This window comes from Xiphophorus hellerii, chromosome 11, assembly GCF_003331165.1.
Source record: "Xiphophorus hellerii strain 12219 chromosome 11, Xiphophorus_hellerii-4.1, whole genome shotgun sequence".
NCBI classification, from domain to species: Eukaryota; Metazoa; Chordata; class Actinopteri; order Cyprinodontiformes; family Poeciliidae; genus Xiphophorus; species Xiphophorus hellerii.
The window spans coordinates 23,104,412-23,127,252 of NC_045682.1; the positions used below are offsets into that span (position 1 = coordinate 23,104,412).

Consider the following 22,841-nt stretch of genomic DNA (forward strand, 5'->3'; position numbering starts at 1 on the left):
CGGCATGGCATCTTCTTTCATCTTCTCCCAACAAAACACAGCACAAGTGGATGCAACACAGACTGTTATCTGTCAAAATGAAAAGACAAAGCAAAGAAAAAAAAAACTCTGAAAGATTTAAACAACTAGCAGGATCTAGAGCAAGGAGCACTACATGGATATCTACAGCATTTTCCTAATAGACCAACACAGATGCAGACCATTAAAAGCTGATACCTACATCCAATCTAGCAGCTTTGACAACATTATTTTTCTCCATCCTTCACATATATTCTTTCCAATCACAGTGCAAATACAAATAAATCAAAGAAATAGGTTGAACTATAAAAACAATTTAGCATGGTCTGAAAATAACCATGAGCTATTATGGTGCAAATCTAAATGTATGCAAATTCAAGCAGAGAGATTTCTGTTAGACATTAAAAAATGCATCAAGTATGAGTCATAATGCATTAAATTAAATAAAACTTCTTTTCTTGTATTTGGCATGCAGTAAATGTCATTTGTGCATAGAACTTGTGGCCCAGAGGCAAAGGAAGGCTCGAGTTAAAGGTGCTGCAAAGCAAAGGTGACATATCCTAATCAAGCAGCTTGTGTCTCCAATCTGGTGAATAACTGTGGGCTCAACAGCTCTACGTGGTTCAAAACACAACATTTGTGAAGTCAGGGCCAACAGCCAGGCCGCGGATACATTTTTCTGTAAAGATTTGCATAAATGTGCATCTGTACATATATCAAAGAAAAGAAAGGCCATTGAGCGCTCCCATGCATTGCCTTGTCAGTTTCTATTAACACTGCCAGAAACCAAAGAGAGAGAGCAGGATAAAATAAATAAATAAAAGAGGTCCAAGAGGAGGCGAGATTTAATGCCTGCTGCTTCCTCTTTATGAAAGTCTCCAGTTCACTGCCGACCAGTTCTGTGTGCCTTTTACCGCCTCCAACATCTGACTCAAATCTTGTCAAGTGTGAACATAAAACATATTGGACATACTTGCAGACAAGTGCGCAATAACATTCGGTTACACTTACACACACATCCATCCTTTACAAAGTCACCCAGAAGATAGACACGTACATACTCAGCATTCGAAGGGCAAAAAGTCTTTTAAACAATTCACTGTCAAAAAATAAATAAATAAAATGTTGCAGAAATTAGTCACTTACACACACACACTGTCACCGAGTTTGTCACTGGCACATTCATACATGCTCACATCAGCGGCAAGAATTCACATGAATGACAGCATGAGTAAAGGTGGAAGGAGCAAAGCTGGAGATCTACAAGAATATCACAGAAGTGGAGAAACTTATGAAAATGTTCGCTGCCTTCCCCCTTGTTCACAGTTTGTCACATTAGTGCATGTAGCAAAGTGGAAGATCAGGAATACATGGTTTTTATAATGTTTAATCTTTAACAAAAATCTGAAATGTTATATTCCTTTGCATTTACCTCTCATAAGTCAAAACTTTGTAGGCCTCTATTTCACTAACCTCTTTCAGAAAAGGTGGGATTAAAATACCTTTTTGCAATTTGGTTTTTTATGAAAGAACCAATGCAGGCAGGTGGCTTGAAGTCAACCTGCTACTGTTACACCAATAACTTGTCATTGTACATAGTCACAATAGGATATTAGCCGACTTGTGATTTATCGCAAAAACATATGGAAACCAGCTCTGTGTGTTGAGTATTTGACAACAAAAACAAATAGAAGTTGCACTGAAATGCATAAAGGTAGATCAGATCCCTGCACTTTAGCCAAGTGCAAATGTTTCCCATAGAAATTTTACTTGAAAAACATCAAAACAGAAAAAATTCAACAAGTCATATGCTAAAACTATTTGGCATTTATTTTATCTGTTGTGTCCTGTATGATCCAAACTGAAGTCAAACCCAATGGAAGTGTGAACTTTTTGCTGTCTCATAGGTTGAAGATTGTCTGAATACATCAGTTTTAATATCTGATCAATAGGGCTTAGGTGCAGACTTTAACTGGGCCCTTTAGCTAAACCAGTCTATTGAAGCTCAAGCTGTGTGTTAATGGCTGTTGTCCTGCTCTGTTTTGGTTTTATGTCTTTTATACTCTAAAAAGTTTTCTCTGGTTAGTGCTGACAGCATAATGTTCCAACATTTGAGGTGCTTATGGTCTACATAATTTGAACTTCATGTATACCATAAAGCTCAATTTTAGTTTTCTTTAACACATTCCCCATTTTTCTACATGGCGTTCTTTTAATGTCTTTCTTCTTACTGCTCAACAAATCTTGGTAGTAAAGGCCATTATTTGTTGTGCTGTCAACAGATTCTCCAACCTGAACCATGGACCTCTGCAGCTCCTTTAGTGTTATTATGAGCCTCTTGGCTGTTTTTTTTTTTTATATATGCTCTCCTTGTCCATCCTCCCAGTTACAGACGGATAGATGCAGCTGCACCATACTCTTTCCATTTTCAGATGGTGGAATAAAAAGTGGTCTGTAAGATGCGCTTACGGTTTTGTTTTGTAGCCTGATCCTGCTTCAAAGTTTTTTCCCAATGCCATCTCTGATTAGTCCCTTCAAGAGCTTTTGTGACACTAGGAATAAGCTGCATCCAATTGAAATCTATTTGATGATTAAGTGACTGAAGGCAACTGGTTCTGCTGAATTTCATTTCGGGGTAATAGAGTAAAGGGGTCATAATAAAGTTGTCTGTTGCACTTCATAGATTTTATTCTAAAAATAAAATATGGAAACCAAGACTAATTTTTCCTCAAAACTATACACTAATTTGTGTTGATCTGCACATGAAAACCCAATAAACCAAAATATAGATACTTTCACAAGTTACTGTAATGAGGTACAGTGCCATTAGCATATAAAAGGCTGGGTAAAAAATAGCTTCTTTTCAGGACTGGTAGAAAAGGGAGCTTTAAAAAGAACAAAAGAACAGCAAAGAGAGGCAGATCAGGAGAAGAATGGGAATCGACAAGAAAGTGATGCAAGACTTAAATAAGCTGACAGAGTAAAAGCACAGTAACAGTAATGTGTGAATGTTTGCTTTGACAAATGGCAAAAAGAGAAGGAACACAAATACAGTAGGTCTCATTTCAGCACAATGGACAGCTCCTGCTCTCCTTTGCAGACAGATGCACTAATGGAAAGAAGCTTCAGAAGACACCCTTAAATCACAGGGCTGCAAAGCTCCTCCTGACCATCAATATTTTCTTGTAATAAAAGTTGTGACAACTAAATATTGTAAATGTAAATAAAACTACTGAAAATGAGGCTTGTCTGCAGCTGTAGCAGTATTTTCAGGGCAAATATTCCCCCAAAAAACAAGAATCCAGGTCAAAAGCTCATGTGCATACACACTGCAGAGATTGGGCATTGAAGCCAAGTCATCACAAAGCTGACTTCATCCAAAGTACGGTTGAAAATGTCTGCCACCTGATTGGCCAAAGAGGCTTAGTAATGGATCGAGCAATAAGCCTTGTCACATGCTATCGGGTCACAAACAAAAAACATTTTTTGCCCTTTTGTCTAACGGAGGTACCACATGATGCCCTGTGTCACTCACACACACACCCACACAAGTATTGTTTCCAGTTCTTAATTTTAAAAAACCCACAATGTATTATAACACAGCACACACACACACACACACACACACAAAATGCCATGACATATTACATTCTAGTTGAGAGCATTTTTCCTCTTTTCTTGATACATGTGTTTTTTTTTTTTTTTGCTTTAAGAGCAACACAGACAGCAATTAATGAGTTTCCAGATGGAATCTGTATATATTGGTGCCACTGGAAAATATTCACCCCACTACACTTTTTCACATTTCATGTTACATATTCTTCGATAATTCATTTTATTTACATAGTGCCAATTCACAACAAATGTCTCAGGTTATTTTGCATTTAAAAAAGTCATTTATTTAATTTAGTTCAGTCATACAAACAGATTCTAAGTTATTAGCCAATTTGATTAAAAGGTTTTCCATCTAAGAGTAACCACAACCTGGTCAAATGTGCGAGGCCTGACTGAGGTTTGAGAAGGCAGAGCACATGCACAAAAGAAAAAAACACAGAAGCACTGATCTAGTAACAGCATGCCACAAGAGATATTAACATAACATGTAGCATGACTTAAAAAATAATCAAGCAATTACTAATTGTTATTTTCATAACACAGTTTCCTCCATATTATTTCTTAAGTTTAAATTGTCTTTAATGCAATACTTAAGAGAGATCTATAGTGGTCAATGTTTTCTCAAGCTGTATGGAGCCTTCCCTACCTGCTGCTGCACACTGTTGGTCAGCTGGTTGAACAAAGGTTCTTCTTACAATTACTCTATGCTTACAAAAAGCTATTTAGTTATTTAGAAATATCTCTAGAATAAATGTACAGTCTTGGTGTGGAAAACAAAGACACCCCAACCCATCATTTAAGATAATCCTATTTTTGAGCTATTAAACAGCCAGCTCCAGGTTAGCTTACCAAGCACATATTTAAGCCAAGCAGATCTTGACAAGCTAATAACAGCTTGTTAAACCTTAACAGAAAAGCAGAACATTTCTGCAATGATAGTTCGATAATTTAACTTATCAAACTATCATTAAATTCAGGGAGCATTTGATTTATGTTTTGCCCAGGGTTACATATTAGAATAAAAATGACAAAAAAACAGCCATTGCTGTAATACACAACATGTTATATTACTTTAGCCTCAATATGACTATATGTTGTTTTTCTATTTTCAATAAAAGCTGCTTTAGTTGAGCTATATATTTTGGTAAATATATTTAAAAACTCCAGTGTTTTTACTCAAGGCTTTCAGTGTTGTGAAGGGAAAAGGAAAAAATAGCATTTTGGTATGCATTTTCTAAAAACATGCCTGGTTTTGAAAGTTATGTCATATTGTTGAAGGAATATTAATTGAGGAGTGAACATCATGCAGAGACACTGACTTTTACAGAGGATAAATGGCAAGCTTGAGCAGAAAGCAGAAATGCTCGCAGGATTACAAAAAAACTGCTTCAATTTATTCTTTTGACCTTTTAGCCTGCATCTGCTTTGAAGTGTATCAGAAATGCTGGGGGTCATTTTCTGCAATTGACAAAATACTGTAAGACTGCTGTTAGTTAGCGATGTTACAGGCACTAATTGCTAATTGAAGAAAAAAATAATATATATATGACATTTTATTTATTTTTGCCTAAATAGCAACTTCCGTTTTAAACACATAACCACAACGTGGTCACTGACTGGTCTGAGGAAAAAGACTTCTGAAGGTATTTGCATTTAAAAACCATAAAATTTTCCAGACTAGGTTCCTAGACTATTCTTTTTGTAGATCTGTATAATAATTTTACCTATGATATTATAAAACAGTTCAGAACAACTTAAAACAATGTAAAATAATTTTCTAAAACCTGAAGAATAATTTTGCTGAAAAAGACAAATACATCTGTGTCCAACCAAAACTGAAAGACATTTAAGCATAAATCCGTGTGAAAAGCTCTTTATAGAAAAACATGAATGTGCAAAAAACTTTAGTTTCCAGACTTTACTAAAGAAGAGAAAGAACTACATTGCTGAAAAGAAATAGTAATACAGACTTGGAAAATGAACAAATCAATTTATATACTTTAGGAGTTTTACATGATTAGTAGATTACAGCCAAATAAAGCACAGAAGATATTAAAGTTACACTTTGAAGTCTGTTCCATCTACCTTCCATCTCAACAGGTGTAAATATAGATTTCACAGCTCTTCAGCAGACAAGAATGTGAATATAGGCATGAAAAGATCATTATGATGCTTATTTTATAATTAGCAAATGTGTAAACATAAATACAGCGGAAGGGCAAACAGTGAGGCAGTATAACTCACACAAACTACTGTGTTGTATATTACCTTAGAAAACTCTACATATAAATAGCACTGTGTTTATTTAACAAATAAATAAACACTAAATATTTAGTTAAAAAAACATTTTAGAAGAAGTACATATCTAAATTCAGACAAGAATTTTATCTAAAAATGCCAAATTGTCATAGTCGCAACTCACCAGATTTAGAGGAAATACAAAAGTAACAGCGAAATTCAGGAACGGCTACTCTTTCCTCATAAAAAAAAAAGAGTTGGACCTTACTAGAACAGAAACCATCATGATTTATGTGCAGCGAGAGAAAGAGTTATCATTAAAAAGCACTTTCCCTCACCAGGGCACAAACAGTCTGCGGAAGGGCGAAAGAAAGAGAGATAGAGAAAACATCTAAAGTAGTGAGAATCGGAAAGAGAGAAAATAAAGAACAAAGAGCAAAACCAAGAGGATGTCAGCAAAGCTGCATGAAAGGGAGTTTGTAATTGAGAGCTCACCCTTAGAGGGACAGCAGGAAACAAATGAGACGCGAAAGAATATTCTCGGACACAAAGCGGGGGACTGACATGAAAAAAAAATGGTGAAATGTTACAGGAGGGTGTTTAAGTGGTGTCTGTGGTGTATTTCATCAAAGGGAAACTTCACTGTTCTAAAGCAAAGTTGAGAGCATATTAAGGACATTTTAAAGCTAATGGCAACATTAACTGATTGAAAATATTTAAATGGGCAGTATTATGTAAAACCAACTTTTTTGAGCTTGTTATGATGTTACTCCTTCATCAAAACCATATCTGGAATGTTGCTTTGATTCTTTCATGTTTGTTTGAGGAATCCTTTAATCTCCAATGGCACCCATTAAGGGGTGCCTAAATGCTTGCTCTCACTAAGCCTCCCCTTTTCCACGCAGTCTCCAAGCCAAGCTTCAGCCTCACAGAGCACTCACGACTCCCCCACTCAGTTCCTTCACACATTTTGTTTATTAGAAAAAAATCTGAAAAAAAGGGAACCTAATCAATGCTTTTCTTTATCTGACAATTACAAGTCACTCATTCTGAACTCATGTTCCTACTCATCTTTTACAGAGGATTAAATGCAATAGTGGCAGGTAAGAGCTTTGAACTATATACACCTCAGTGTATGTAGTCTGTCATTATTCTTTTTCTACTTGTATTTCATAATTATAAAATAACTAGGATAATTATAAAATAAATAGGATGTGAGATCCAAATAAAAGGCTGGAAGCTAGAAGGCTGGGTTTTGTATATCTAGTACATCTCTTCATAGCGCTACAAGCTAAAGAAAGATCTCAAAACCTTCAGCTTGTAGCTTTTCTAATTTGTAGTAATACGTTTTTAAATCATTGTTTCATTTGTTGTTTCTCTTTGACCTTTCGTAACATTATTTGCTTGTTCTTTGAGGTCAGCAGCATGTTGCCCTCAAAAGCAAATACATTTTGGACATCTTCATAATACCTCAAAACTCAAACATTGTAGTAGCTATTTTCATACCAAATTTCTAGCTAAAACATTTCATATTTTCAGCGTTGTAGCCTCTGAAAATGAAACTCATCTTTCCTCTTTAAATACCTTCAACCAGACTGAATTTTATTTATTTTTTTATTGTTTTATATTCACTCTTAAAACAATCCCAATTTTTTTTCCACCAACTGAGTTTTTTCTGTCCATTTGAGTGATGAGGCAGGTGTAGACTAGCTGATGCTAAGGCCAGAGGTCTCCAGATAAGCCCTGCAGACCTGACTCAAGCCAAGCTGGTGGCAATTCAGGACTACTAATCTGTTTGTTTTGTCTGTTTGAGAGACAGACTTGCGCATGCATGTGCGTCCGTGTGCGTCCGATCGCTGAAACAATGGAAAGAGCTGTTTCACTGAGCCACAGTTGAGGGAGGATAAGGGAGGCAGCGAGCAGCTCCAACGGGTCTCTGTAATCCATCATCATGAGACAGGGTCGGGAAAGAAACACACAAATCTGAGCACGGGCACACGGAATAAGGCCGAAGGGTTTACTGACCATGGCTGACTTACTGTACAAGGACCACACACAGTGAATTAACACAATATACACATGATATTTGGTTGGGGAACCATAAAAAAATCAGTTTGACTGCAAGAAGCAGAAAAATTTTCTATAAAAAAGTAAAAAAACTGGAATTCCTATTTGCAATTTGTGCTACAACTAACTCACAAGAAACAAACACTTTAAGCTTAACTTAGACTCAACCCCCAGACTCAAACTAGTAACAAACAAATAATCTTTTGCAACTTGACTAATAAATGATGCCCCTTCTGATTTTGTGTATAGAAATGACTGCTACAGTAACGTTACACACCACATGTACATGTCAGTAAAAACTGTTAATGGCAGCTTATTAACATCAGACCGTTTTTATTTGAAGCTACCATTGAGCAAGCATTTCCAGTGAGTAAGGCAAAGACAGCAGCTCTGACAGAGATGAGCATGTTCTGCTAAAGGGTGCATTTGATTTATCACCAAGGGGCATTCAAGGATTATTGGCTGTTAATGGTTCATAGCAATTTGTCTGTGTTTGCAGTAGCATCACTGTGCATTAAATTAGTTCTCATCACTTCAGTTTTTTTGTGCATAAATGCATATTTATATTCAGATCTTAGTAACTTTCCAAATAAAAAGTTAAGTATTGATTAAATCTGTGCAAAAATATTTTTTGTATGATAAATAAAATGTATAAAAAAGGTAAAACTAAGGATGCTGGATGTCCATTTAGCATCCTTATAACTTACAGCTCTACAGTTTTGCAGACAGACTAGATGGCATGCATTTAATGTCATTTGTAATTTCATTGATTAGAGAAGAGATTAATGACTTTGGGTGAAAAAAAATATGTTTTTATAAAATTTGAGCCACTACTTGGACTTGCCTTTCAGACATTTTGATGACTTTTGCAAAAGACTTGGGCCTGCCATTATAATATTTGGACTTGACCCTCGATGTCTTGAGATTAGATTGGAACGTCCCCACAAACGCTCACAGCTTGACTTGGGAATGGAGAACTGACTTATGAATTGGAAATCTCTGCTTTAAATTTTATGTTATATTTAAAATATACAGTATATTTATGTTACATTTTTAATCTGAAGTCTGGCCAGGCAACAACCTCAACTGCTCCTGCAGTCCCTCTGTAAACTTATCACTTCAGTTTTATTTTAGATTTGACTGGAAGCCAGCACAGATGAGGCATTTGAGACTTGTGTTGTTTGACAGAAAGCAGACACTGTGAGAACAATGTGATGTGAGATCTGTGCTTTTAAAAATAACCTTTGAAGAGAATAATCTGGAACTGCAGCTGTGATGAGTGGTTATTACTATAAGCTCCTTTGCACACAGTCAGCTTCAAGTCTTTTACACTGGGAGGTTTGTCATAGTTACAAACTATAGACTTTATTCATCCTACACAAGAGAAATTAAAACTACATTTCCAAATACCAAAAAGTACAAAAACTTGTTCAGTGAAGACTGTTTTGAAGATAATACAAGAAATTCAGGTTCCCAGATGATGATGATGTCAAATGTCAAACTCGCTCACAAAAAACAATTTGTAAGAAAAGGTCATTTCAACACAAAGTCCATTCTCAAATATCACTGCACTTTGTCAGATTGCACATGTAGCCTTGAGATCTTACAGTCTTTTCTCTAGGAGGGCCAGACATTTGTCGAAATGACTCCAGTGGTGAAGGTGGAGAACTGTGCTCTGAAAGCTATAAAATTGCTGTTTAAATTAGACAGTAGCTTTAGAGGCTAACAGTCCTCCAGAATCCAGTTTTAGTTGGAACACCATTATATCTGCAGTTGTACACTAATTGCCAAATTATCCCAACTCACATTTCTATTGCTTAATGTCTGTAAGATAAGACAGCTCAATACCACAGGAAAATTAATAGACCGAGCCACTCTGCATGCATATTCTCTAGACATCAGGTTAATTTAAATGGGACAGGGGCAGGATGAGAAAGAAAGGCAATGCTAGTAATGTGTATCAGAGAGTCTGGGGGGTACCACAATGAGTCACCACTACTGCCAGGTAATCAAACATTCTGAAAGTGAAAAAGCTTGCGGGAAGAACAAGAATAAAACCTGGCAATGTGCTACAAGATATTAATCTTCATTGTGCTACAAGCAGACATGTTATAAAGGAAGGATCTAGCACTAAAAGAATTTTGAACAAAATTTATCATAGTACCTAAGAGGATGGTTGTGTAACAAATACCCTATATAGCATCTACAAGTGACTGATTGACTGTTGTACTCAGAAAACACAAATAACCAATCATTCAATGACTACTTTAGACAGTAACAAATATTGGTGACTCATAGATCCAATGCAATCACTAAAACATTATTATTCATATAAAGCTCCTAATGACCAGAATGCAGCCCATTTTAAATAATTGCATTCATAAGGTTTCACTTAGTTCTTAACAGAGCAATTAACTCTCAGACTTCAGGTATACATCGGATTTCTATAGCAACAAAAATACAAATTTGCCTTACATGGGCCTTTTCCAGGAAGTACAGTAGTTTTCTGTGGTAATTATCACCACCCTGAGATTCAACTGCATTTACCCAGACAAAAATAAATGAACAGAGTCAAAATTTACTCCTGAAAAAGGCCCTAGTAGGAAGATACTTTTTATTTGCCAGGACATTTTAGGTGGAGCTTCTTTTTTTTTAGGAAGAAGACTGCCAACCATTTCCTATTGGTATATTATTCATTAAAAGTAAAATATCAGACCATTATGTTCCAAAGCAAAGTAAAGACAATCACAAGACACATTTATTGTTATACTATTGTTGCACTATTATGTATCAGCCTTTTGTTTCAACTATCTTGGAAGACAAATTCCATAGTAAAACGTCACTCCCTCATTGTCTTTACACACAAGTACCACTATGGTGTCTGATCACTGCATAAACTAGTCTGCCATGGATCTTTTAGTCATTGTGAAAAATACTGCCACATGACTGCCATAGCTCTCACACTTCATGTAAGTAGTGCAATATGTGCCACTCCTACAACAACAGAACTCAGTTGAATGTTGCCAACAAACTTCAACTACACTAACTAAAATACTACCTATAAGTCGTCAGTTTTTTTTGTATGTTGTTAGCAAGTGCTAACTGCTAGCTACTCAACATCTTTTGGCATCAACTGTTATTTTTGTACTTTGAATTACATCGTTTTTTTAAAGCGTAACTTTTCATTTTGCTATCAGTTGTTCAGTAAGTAATTTTTGGTGAATTTGTAGGCTATCCACACACTTTTCTGGACTTTTTCTGACTTGTTTTTACAGTTTTGTCCAAAGAACTGAACCAATGTGTCACTTCTAGTTTGCTAAAAGTAAAACAACAAAAGTAAATTCACAGCATGCTGTGTTAGATTAGTGGTGACATTAAAATGTGGTACAAAATGCTTTATTACCAGTTTTTCACGACAGTCAATTAACAAAAAGTTGTATTGTCATAAAGCCCTTTTTTACTTAACTCACTGCTACAAAGCAGACTTTTGTTTATTAAGTATAGGCACTGGTAACACTAATGCTGAGAACAACCAATGCAGTCTCACAGATTTGAACTTCATTTTTCCAAAATTCTTTGTCATATCTGGGTTACATAAACACCCCCTTTTCTCTATCTTTCAGCTCTTACTGATGTGGCTTTATTAAAAAAAATCCTATGGGTAAAATTGCTCTCACCCGCAATCACTAGTTAGGGTCTATTTAACGAGGGGAACATGAAGCCCTGATTTATTTTTCCCTCCATGCAGAGCACAGATGGAAGCACGGAGACGTAGGAAATGTTGTGGCTCGATACAGAGTGTGGATGTCCTAACCAACCTAATGCGGTGTTAAATGACTTGTTACAACCACTGACAGTGTTTTCCAAGCTGGAGGGGATGCATGAGTAGCACAGGAAAACTCTGGATGTCTAATGTGGAATGCTAAAGTTCCCCAGGTACAAACACACGCACTCCAAAGTTGGCTATAATCAACCTTCGACCACTGCAGCACGCAGCATGATGAATAGCCACCACAGTCAGTTATACTTCTAGTACAGCAGATGTGTGGTGTATGTGTGTGCAGAGCCAAGGGAGGGAGGCAAAGTAGGCCAGCATGAATATAAAATAACCCCTGCCAGGCAATGATGTGGGCTACAAGAAGGAAGAGAGCAGTATGTGCTTTTTTCTCTTTTCTGCATGCGTATATATGAGTAGAAGAGTGTTGCCACAGAAAATGTGCAGATGAAAGTGGATGTAGGAGAGTAAAACTATGGTTTTGCATTTATCAATACGCTCAGCAAGAAGCACAAAAACATCAGGTGACTCCAACAAAGCAGCTTGTCAGAATTTGAATATTTCTGCTGGTTAGGGGTGCCAGAGAGAAACAAACACACACAATCATACACACCCAGAGATATGTGTACAAAGCCACATTAGTGTCTGAGCACTGGTTTTGATCCAAATACTGTGTGAAGATTCCATACAGCCCCTGCCTCCCCATAGAGGCAATCACAACCATCCAGTGTGTACAAACCAGAAAACACACACTCACACAAAAGAGCCAGACACAATGGCATGAAACAGACAGTAACAATAGTGACGGAACAATGCCAAAGGAGCAAGACAGAAGGCTTCACAGTAATCAGCATTAAAATGTTTCTTATTGTAGCACATATACTGTATATATATATATATAAATATATCGAAACAACTAATTTCAACTCTTCTGAGCTCTTAGCATGACAGCTAACCAGAAAACACACTGGTTATCGTTTAGAACCATTATCTAAACGATAACTAACTAAACTGTTGATGCAAACAACTGCTAAATTTCATGAGATCAATACAGAATTTCTACATAAATATGAGTAATGGTTTATTTTATTAATTTTATTAATGTTGGATCATGTTATTCCATTTTTATTTTACACATTTTTGTTAATATGGTGAAACTGTGGTGTTCATATACAAAGTTATACTCAAATTTTAATGAGATTATCTTATGATTGTGTTTAAGTCTTTAGCTTCGTGCAAATTATACAACAGTACAAAAAGCAATCCTACTTTTGTTCAAATGGAAAAAATAATAACTTCTTGTTCATTACACAACCCAATCATGGTATGCACTTCTGTATCTTTTACATTAATACCATGGTATCATATGTTTGTTTTACTGAAGATAATGAAAGGATTTCATTATCTTCGAGTCGAGTCGGTGCTGGCTTTCAAATAAATTAATAAACAGAATTATTTGGAATGAATAATAAATGTTAAAAAATTAATTTTGAAAAACGGTTCTAAAATTAACTCCTAAAACACAACATCTGGTAAAAAGTAAATTTTGGCATTTAAGCAAATGGATTATGAGTTTTCTGTGTAGTTTAATGTAAGACCTAAGAAAAAGGTATTTTAGCTGTTGCACTACTCTGTTCCACAGTTCTGGGCCTCTAAGCCTTGTGTCAGCTTCCCCTGTCCCTCTCTTCAATTCTCCACCCCTGCGTACAGAAGGCTCAACAGACAGAGGTGATGGCAGCCATATGGTTCCATCACCAGGCTTTCTGTAAATGTGGAAAAGGAGAAAGTGCGTAGAGAGGAGAAACCAGAGAGTGATGACACTGCAGAGACCTCCATTACCTCAGCATAATAGGGATCATTCACCAGCGGCTTCACCCAGCTCAAGAGTCAGGGAGCGAGGGACCAGATTACGCTCAGGGGTGAGGAGAACGTATATGTGCTTTGAGAGGATAAAGGAATGGAGAGAGGTAGCTAGAGGTGTCGTCACGCAAGGATGGGACACTTTACTTTGCGTTCTTTTCCCACTTCCAGACGGGAGACCTCACTTAAAATCTCACACGGCTTATCCTCGGAAACAAATCCGACCATCTGGAAATGGAAGCTAACAAGAGGATAAGGAGGAATTTAGAGGAGCAGAGCAGAATTTAGGCGCTTTAGAACATAAAGACGTATGTAGGGCTTCTCACATGCGCCCGAAAATTGGAGAGTTTAGCAGAAAAAAACTATAATTTGAGTCAAAAAGAACAGCAGTGATCAGCATTCCTTCTCAAAAGGAATCATTTTGGTCCAAAAGCAGATAAAAAAAAGCTGCTATTAAGAGGATTTGGGAGTGACGGGGTGTGCAACTTAAGGGGCAAGTTGAGAGTTTAGTTTTTAATTGGGTGCTTTAAGGTATTAGTCGAGGAAAATATGTTTCTTGATTTGTCCAATCAGCCTGTGTGGTTGAGCTGCAACTGCAAAACATTGATTTCACAGATGCTATGCTAACCAGCTTGAAGCTCACCCTGCAGCATGACAGGTAACTGATGATGAGGAGGAAAGGTCCAATTAAAAGTCAGCATGTCAAGGTTTCATTAAAGTGCTTTGTGATTTGTTTAGAAACTGTGCACGCCGTTTCCATGAGACTCCTGCTGTATTCCACTCCCCTGTCGCCAGGAGCAGAGGAAGGGAAAGCAGCGATACCCACGGTGTGATGAGGCTCCGCAGGGGGGCTCCGAGCTCATCAGACCCCCATAGAACATCATACAGCTGGACCTGTGCCACACTTTAGATGAAAATAACACCCGAGGGAAATACTGAAGACTTTTCAATATTCCTTCTGAATCCTCGTCATCATTTCCCTTCCTGAGGTTCACAGTCTTCCTCCCAGTATTGCTTTCGACAGTTAAGAGTCCCTCACCCTTCGGCTGTTTTTCTTCCATCTATCACGCTGTCTGCGTCCCTCACTCCATACGGCACACACAGGGGTCAGGACAGCCCAGCTGTGTGATAGATAGCGGATACATTCATGACCTTGCAGCAGAAACCACACCCTCTGTCCTCCATTTCTATAGATACATGTGTATGTGAAAGTGAAAGGGAGAAAATAGAACAGTGTGTGTGAAGGAGTTTAAACGGCAGGTCAGTCTGCGTTAAAATGTTTCCTGTGTTGCCCCTTGGGTCAAGAGTAGCATTGCTCTCATTGTTTTCTAATGTGACACTGACCAGAGGCTCCACGGGCAAATCACAGAAAATGTCTGTTTCATTTTAATGGAGACTTGTAGTAAATCATCTAAATGTGACTTTTGACATAAGCCTGTTTTATTTTTTGATTAACTTTTTGATTTTCTGTTTGCAGTGAAATTACCCTGACATTCAGGTTTGCACCTTCATTAGCTACACTAGTTGTTCTGCTGATTTACCAGAATTAAGTCAAAATATGTAGACAAAGCACGTCATATTTTCCTTCTCAATTTCAAAGATCTGTGAGAGTATATAATTACCTACCAACATTTATGGTAGGTAATTACATGAAAATTTGTTTTTCTAGCCAAAACATGACATTTTAAAAGCATAACTGAAGATATTCATTTCTATTTTTATACTATGAAACTACTTCTAAAATGTAATATGCAAAATGAAAAAGGAAGTGTAAATCATGTATGACAAAAAAAAATACTACTATCATTACTAAATTTATATAAAACTTAAAAATATATTTTTAATGTGAAAGCTGATGGAAAAAATTGCATTGAAAAGGACAGGATTTTGCAATTATACTCACTGAGAAATCAAAATGTTAATTTAAACTTAAGCAAAAACAAATTGTATCTTCTAGAATCAACCAGCCCTAACCTAACCAATATAGCTTCTACATAAAATCTCGACTTCTTTAACTTAAAAGCTAGAAGTTCTTCATATGACATTAAAAAAACACTTAGTGGTTTTATGAATCAAGATCAAATTATAGAGTCACTTATGAGCAATTAAAAAAATAAGAGTGTAATTTCCCAGGATTGTTCCCCATCAATTTAATATGTGTAAAATGTGTGAGATTAACACCACGATACATACTTGATACTCTAAATAACTCAATTTCAGCCATATAACTTTAAAAAAAAAAACAGAACATGTAACTAAAAAGAATTGGCTACTAAAAAATATAAAAAATTACATTGGCATAAAATATGCTCTTATTGTACACAATAGCAAAACATAATTTAATAAAACATTTAATCGCATTAGTGGAACGCTCATCTGCTCAGCTAACTGGGCACACAATGACGCATTGTTTCCCCCTGCATGGCCATTCAAAGAGATCACAAGCGCTACAGGACATACAGTAGGTGTCTCATGCTTTAAGTCTGCAGCCACAGAGCAAGCCTGAAAAACACTTTGATTGCACTCAGTTTTGTGGAGTTGTTCAGACCACCCTGGGGTGCCTGCCATAGAAAAGATTTTGAAAATGGCTGACAGGTTTCTTTGAAATCTTGCGAGTTATACCCCAGCACAGCAAACTGTCACGCATTGCTGAGCACATGACAAAACGCAGTAACATATCTCTGTTTTATCACCCTGCCTTCTAATTTTCATTTTGCCTCTATTTATTGCGCTAATTTGGTGACTCTGGGTGTCCCAGACTCTGATTTATTAGTGGAGTCTGACTAGTGGCCGTGGACTCAGGACCTTTGTGATATTACAGCGAGAGGACAAGGATAATGAAACGCTTGCTGCCAGAGTTTCACTGGGACCTCTAAATGGGTTTAGGTGGGGACAGAGAGTGCAGGAACACATTCACCTTTCCAAAGAGGATTTGAAATTAAAAAGCAAAAAAAAAAAGATCTGTTACAAGGTCTCAGTCAATTTCTATCCAACACAAACCTTCGCGTTTGATCCTAAAAAAAGCATCACAGCTAGATAAAGCCACCTATAAATAAGTACACCTGGTGCCGTTTGAAGGCTCTCAAAGTGACAAGGCTGACTGTAGACGAATCTGAAATATGTTGCAAGTCTTCACATAAAGAAAATATGTGACAGCATGCTTCAGATAAAGAAGTCACACATGCCAACTCTTTTGTCAACAAACACTGCTGCTCAGCTGGCTTCCTCCTGTAACAATAGGAAGCATCACAACATGTCAAGTAACGAAAGGCTGTGAGCTGAAGCAACTGACCATTATCTAGTCAGTGAGCAGGAAAAAAGGGAATGTCTTCCATAGGGACGGCACAAACAGTAAATTGGTCCATCACTACACCATGAAGTAGTCTATACTCCAAAATGCCTTCTCAATTTAAGCTTTTTCCCTTAAACAGAACTACCGAGTCACCAATTAAATGTCTCCATGTCAACAAAAACAGAGGTCTGAAACCTGAAAGTAGAGAAGTACTAAGTGTTTCTCTGAACAGACTCAAGGAATCTAAAGATCTTTTACCATTCATCTCCTCTACCTTTTTTATTGCTCAACATTAAAAGTGAGGGGGGAAAAAACCATAGATTCCTAAAATGCACTCAGACTAGCTTTGGACTTTTGCATAAAACAAACAAGACAAATGAAGGACATTGTCGAAAACAAGAGTGTAATAAATCTTTTACTCTTAAAATAGTGTTAGGTTTTAATATTACGTCAGCCTGAGAAATGGCCACCCTCCATTTCTATTTGTGACTTTTACTTTAAAGTAAGAAAAGCAGTATTTTTTGAGTTGTCATGTTGTTCTGGAAATGCCAACTAATAAAGACTGGGCAACAACACCTGGTTGAAAAAGGATTAGAAACGTTGCTAAAGATAGCATTAGCTCCTGGCATGGGTGGGACGAGAGTCTTGTGATATGATGAACTTGGGTAAAATTACCATTTTTCCTCATTCAAGTAAAAATTAAAAACAAGAATATATAAGATGATCTAATTACTTAGTTAATAATTACTTCAATTTCTGCACAAAATAAAAAGGTTATACTAAATTACCCACCTAAACAAAAGCATTTTAAGTAAACATTCTTACAAACTAGATACTAGATCTTACTGTAATCTTGGATTTTATAGGGTAACACAAATAGTGCATCATTGTGTGCCCAGCTACCTGGGTGGTATTATGTAAAAACGACTTTTTTGAGCTTTACATCATGTGATAATGTTATTCCCTCATCATACCTTGAGTTTTGCTTAGATTCTTTCATGCATGTTTGATAAATCCCTGAATCTCCAGTGGCAACCATTCAGCTGTTCAAAAAGTTTTTGGGAGCTGAGTACCGCCTTCAAAGATGAAGCTCCTCCTCAGAGCTGCAGTCTCCAAGCTTTGGAGCTCCCGCCTCAAAGAGCAGCAATTTCCCCACTCAGCTCCTTCAGACTAGCCAGCAGTAATTAGAAAATACTTGGTGGTAATGCTAGTCTGCTGAGCTCATCATACAAACTACTTTTCAGTGCAATGTTCCTAAGAATGATGTTAAAGGCTCAATAAAGGAGCGATGTTTTGATGACTTTCTGAAGACAGTGTTTTAAAGAGCAAGACTTTCTTAAAGAGATACAAGCCTAATTTCAAGGAGCTAAATAACAAAGTCAATTTTCTTTTATGAAATATTTGATACATACAGCATTTCTATAACAAGTGAAGGTAACTTAGTTATTTGACTGTGCTATTAAAATAATACCATGTGGCTGGAAAACACACAATACTGCTTTTTTAAAAACTATATTACTCTGGGGCATCAAGTGGTGCTGCCAGAATTTCACTGGAATCTCGAAATCAGCTTTGATGGGGACCAAATATCATGAATCATCTCACGTTGGGAGGTACATGTATCGCTACAGGCCTATAGAGAAACATAGGTACCTTATGTTGCGCTAGCAAGAATAAAACTGGAGTGATTACATGTAATGGCCTTTAACAAACCACAAGACATCAGCTTAAAACCCATTTGGGACATTTGATAATAAACCACATGAATTTTTCACCCATCTGTTTATAAACCAAGCTTAATCACTTATTTCAAAACAATGGAGCTTCAGTGGTGCACATGTTTTTCAATCATTCTAGCTGATTATCACCCAGTCTTTTAGGCTTTTGCTGGTACTAATAATATAGATACCAGTAGACAGACTTATCGGAAAAAAAAAAAAAAAAACAAAGACTAGGAGTTTCAGAGAGAGGAGAGCTGTGGTGGACCAGTCCGGAAGTAGAAAACACCAGGAGGTCCAGCGTCTGGATGCAGGCAGCCAAAGAGTAGCGTTGCCGTGACAACAGTGATGCTGTGTTGATGATTATAGCCGAGCAGCTTGCAGCCAGAACTCGACAAACATTGTCTGTATATGTAATATATTTATTCAGCTGCACTGCATATCAAGTGAAAAATAATTTTTTAATGACATCATTCGGAGAGTGTCCACCTTTTTCTGAAGTATTGCTAAAACTGACAGACCAGCTGCTCACCTAAAACACAGTGGGATCTGATCAATACAGCAACGGTGAGTAGAGAATGTGGTCTCCCACATTGACAGAAATAATGGATCAGCTTTTGGGTCACAGTGGACTCATTGTACCAGCAGCATGACCACTGAGGTTTCCTGCCTCTGCACCTCTTTGTTTCAAGTCTTTTAATTAAAGAGCTGGGCAAGAGAATTCCCTAACAGGCTTAGCTATTGGCAGCCCTGCAACCAGGACTGATTGTTCAATTCAGGATTTAGTCAGTAAAGCTTTGTGTGACCAACACATAGTGCTTTAATTCGTCAGGGTGTCAGGCCCTTGTGTGTGTTACCGCATCAGAGCGGGATTCGCAATTAAAGGCATCGGCCTAGAACTGAGGGAAAAAAAGGCAGGTGTTTGCCTAAAATACTTGAGAGTGTGTTTCAGCTGAATGCTCTAATGAGCTTTCACTGATCTGATGTGGACCAATCCAGAGTCCCTTTCTCTTTCGCTGCATCAGCTGGTGATTTCTGAGCACATAGCCACTGCAGCATCCTACCTCCTCCTCCTCCTCCTCCTACTCGATCTCTCCTCTCCTCCCCCACTCTCCTTCAACCCCTCTCCACCTGCTTTTAAATGCATGGTGCTGCCCTGCCAAGCCAACCCAGTCTGTGCATGCAGCATCACTCCTCTCCGTCCCCTCCAGAAGGAGACAAGATTGGAGTGAGCAAGCAAAGCCCCTCTGCTGCACACAGCATCACCAATAGCTGATTGAGAGATAAGAGGCAACCTGAATCAGGATGGCTCAAGGTATCCAGTGGGAGAGAGAGAGAGAAATAAACACAGGCCTCTGCAAACACAAACCCCACAAAATAGGAACTGGCCAGAATCCTAAAATCTAAAAACAGATGCTTGGATCATTCAACTTGTTCTTTTACAAGAGAATCAATAAGGAGCAGAGGCTGTTTCTTGGAGCAAATATATGCAGCACCACTGCATGATGCATGGAGGAGGTGGACACAACCTACACCGGCATCCTGTGTCTTCATAAAGCTCCACATGACCCATGTCTACTGTGCATTTTGGTTGTTTCGTAACAATCCACACTAGTCATCTCAGTAGCCTCGGCTGGATTAAATCCTCTGATGTGCTGTGCTGAACAGGCCCAGCATTATCGACACAACCTCTGATGGAAGAGTAAAGACGAGAGGAGGGGGTTGCAACCTATATCAGCTCCATAAATAACAGCAATGTGAAGCACAGTAATATAAACCACTAAACGCTTCAAAGCTACCAATACATCACTCCCTTTGCGCACAGGATGCAGCGCCCTGCCTGCCTGCTTGCAACAATAGGCCTGTGCATAATTTTTTTCCCCCTTCATAAACGCATACGGATGTCGGTGGATAGCATAAAGCTAAGTCGGGCCTTTGTCCGATGATGCTGGATGAGTGAGTCTCAGAGGTGACACATCAGGCATGCATGCATGCGTGATTCTGCGCGAATTAAAGCCGTTTGGGTCATGGTGTTGTGCGCAAAATCGTCCGTTCGTCCCCCGCATCACTTCGGGTTACAGATCGGGGTCAGGAGAATAACCACAATGCATTGTGTCCGGCGTCCACAACTGCTTCTCTGGATACATCTGTTTATGTCTTTCCACCCAACAACAATCTGGTCATTTAGTCAACAATGGCTGGTGATTAGACAAACCTCAAAGCCCCTGGTGGAGTCACATGCCTCTGCCTGCCTCTACAATAATACAGCCTCATTTATTCCGCTACCTAAAGCATTTTTATCTGCAGAAATTGTTAAAAAGGCGGCCGTTTACATCCCCTGAACAAATAAATGACATCATCGCCTGAAAGCCACACAACCAAAGGGGGGAGTGAAGGAAGCTTCGTAAATAAAACATAGCGAGTTGGGGCGCAGTGATTCTACTGTTTTCTATGGCTTCCTCTCTCTCTCTGTGTGTGTTTTTCCCAGCATTACTCGCATCCACTCACCAGGTTCAGCACCGTCTCCACGATGTCCCGGTTGCTAACCTCCCCAACCTGGATCAGGCCCACCAGCACGGCGAATTTCATCTGGATATTCCTAATCGGAACCGCGGGGTTGATCACCCCGGCCGGGAGAACCATGGAGCCGGCCGCAGACACCATCTTTTCCCCGGTGGAGCCGGAGCCAGCGCCCGCGGCGACCTGCTGCTGCTGCTGCTGCTGCGGCGGCGGCGGCTGAGCGGAGGACCCCGCCGGCGGAGGAGGAAGAGGGGGATGCGAGTCTTGGTCTGTGTCCGTGAGCGAGGAAGCAGAGCCCGGTGGTGCTGAAACCGGCGTCTCGCTCGACATTTCCCCTTGGAAAACAGGGAGGAGAGGAGCGGTCGCCGCTGTCTCTCACACCTGCTTTACAAGCTCGGGCGTCTGCTGTTGTTCAAAAACCATCCACTGAGGAGTAAAAATAAAAAAATAAAGAAAAAAGAAAAAAAGAAAAAAAAACAAGAAGCCCGGTGTTTTAAAAATCCTCTGAATTCACCTTATCCACCTGAAAACATGTAGGGATGCATAAGGCTAGAGGGAAAAACTACATCGCCTTGACAGAAGCCTATGTTCCTATCTCTCTTTCTCTCTTCTGTCTCCCCCTCTCATTGGCAGGTTGCAGTCAGTGCGGTGATTATGGCAAGGCGACATATCATATAATTTGAGTTCTCCAAACATTTCGGCCATAGATAAGGCAGGTCACACCACTAAACGATCCAAATAAGTTTCAGATGTCTCGAAACCCATGTTTGAAAATACAGAACCAATGAACTGCCACGGCAGGATTTTATTAACAGAACCTGTTGCAAGTTGAATTTATAAAGAATAAAACCAAGCAAATGTCTGTTCAGCAACAGTTTAAAATGGATTACATGGCTTAGTTCTCAGATTCCCGGGGCAACAATTTGTCAACTGCACCCTAAATGAATATTCCAGTCAAATTTATGGAGTCTGCCTTGAGCACACAAACTGTATTTACATGTTGTTTCACAATATGACTAAATATAATGTGTCAGATTAGAAGCTTCCTATTATTTTCTAAAATTTTTTATTTTTTTTATTTTCAAGGAATATTGACTACAATCATGCATCTTCAAATATAAAATACTTAGACTAAAACATAATCTGGATGATCCTAGCATAACAGATGTAATATAAAACTGAATTTAAAGCTTGTGGGACCTTTGATTTCAGTTCATCTATCTCTGTTATTGCTTTTGCAGATTGGTTGTTTGGTTACATGTGGGGGGACAGAAGGAGAGGCGGGACTGAACCAAGAACTGCCACAATTGTTCATATTTATAGTCTGGCTTTGTCAATAAATCCAAACTACTAATTTGAAGTTCATAATTTCCATTTATCAATGTTCATTAAGCTGAAGTAAGTCAAACTAGGTTGTTAAATATTGGCACATACTGTGCATCACTGTATGTGAATTCCATATGTGAATAAACAATCTTGGTTTTATTAATGTGCAATGTGATGTGGTAAACTTTCAAACTGCTGTTATCTTGTCAGCAATAAATACATTTACAATGATAGGAAAGTCAGATATTGCACCATTTTTTTTACTTTTATATTTTGTGTCTGCTATGAGTCCGAACCTGGTCTGCATCCACAAAACAGCCACAGTTTTAACTTTAATGCTAAGAGATAGAATTTCAGCATTGCATAGTTTACAAAGAATGTGAAAATGAAGTAAATCAGGAATGTACTAGAC

At 38.2% G+C, this 22,841-nt stretch overlaps 1 protein-coding gene across 16 annotated transcripts in view; it reads right to left on the minus strand.

Annotated features, from left to right (window-relative positions):
- The window catches only part of nbeaa (neurobeachin a), a 106,763-nt gene extending 85,046 nt beyond the window's left edge, over positions 1–21,717 (minus strand). For 12 of the 16 annotated variants that reach the window (XM_032576114.1, XM_032576113.1, XM_032576108.1 and 9 more), the window contains exon 1: positions 21,092–21,433. In XM_032576114.1, coding sequence (XP_032432005.1) covers positions 21,092–21,433 — 342 coding nt within the window. Of the gene's footprint in view, positions 1–21,091 lie in introns of all 16 variants that reach the window. The other 4 variants (XM_032576122.1, XM_032576121.1, XM_032576120.1 and 1 more) reach the window with 1 other exon arrangement.
- Between the last annotated feature and the right edge of the window lie 1,124 nt (positions 21,718–22,841).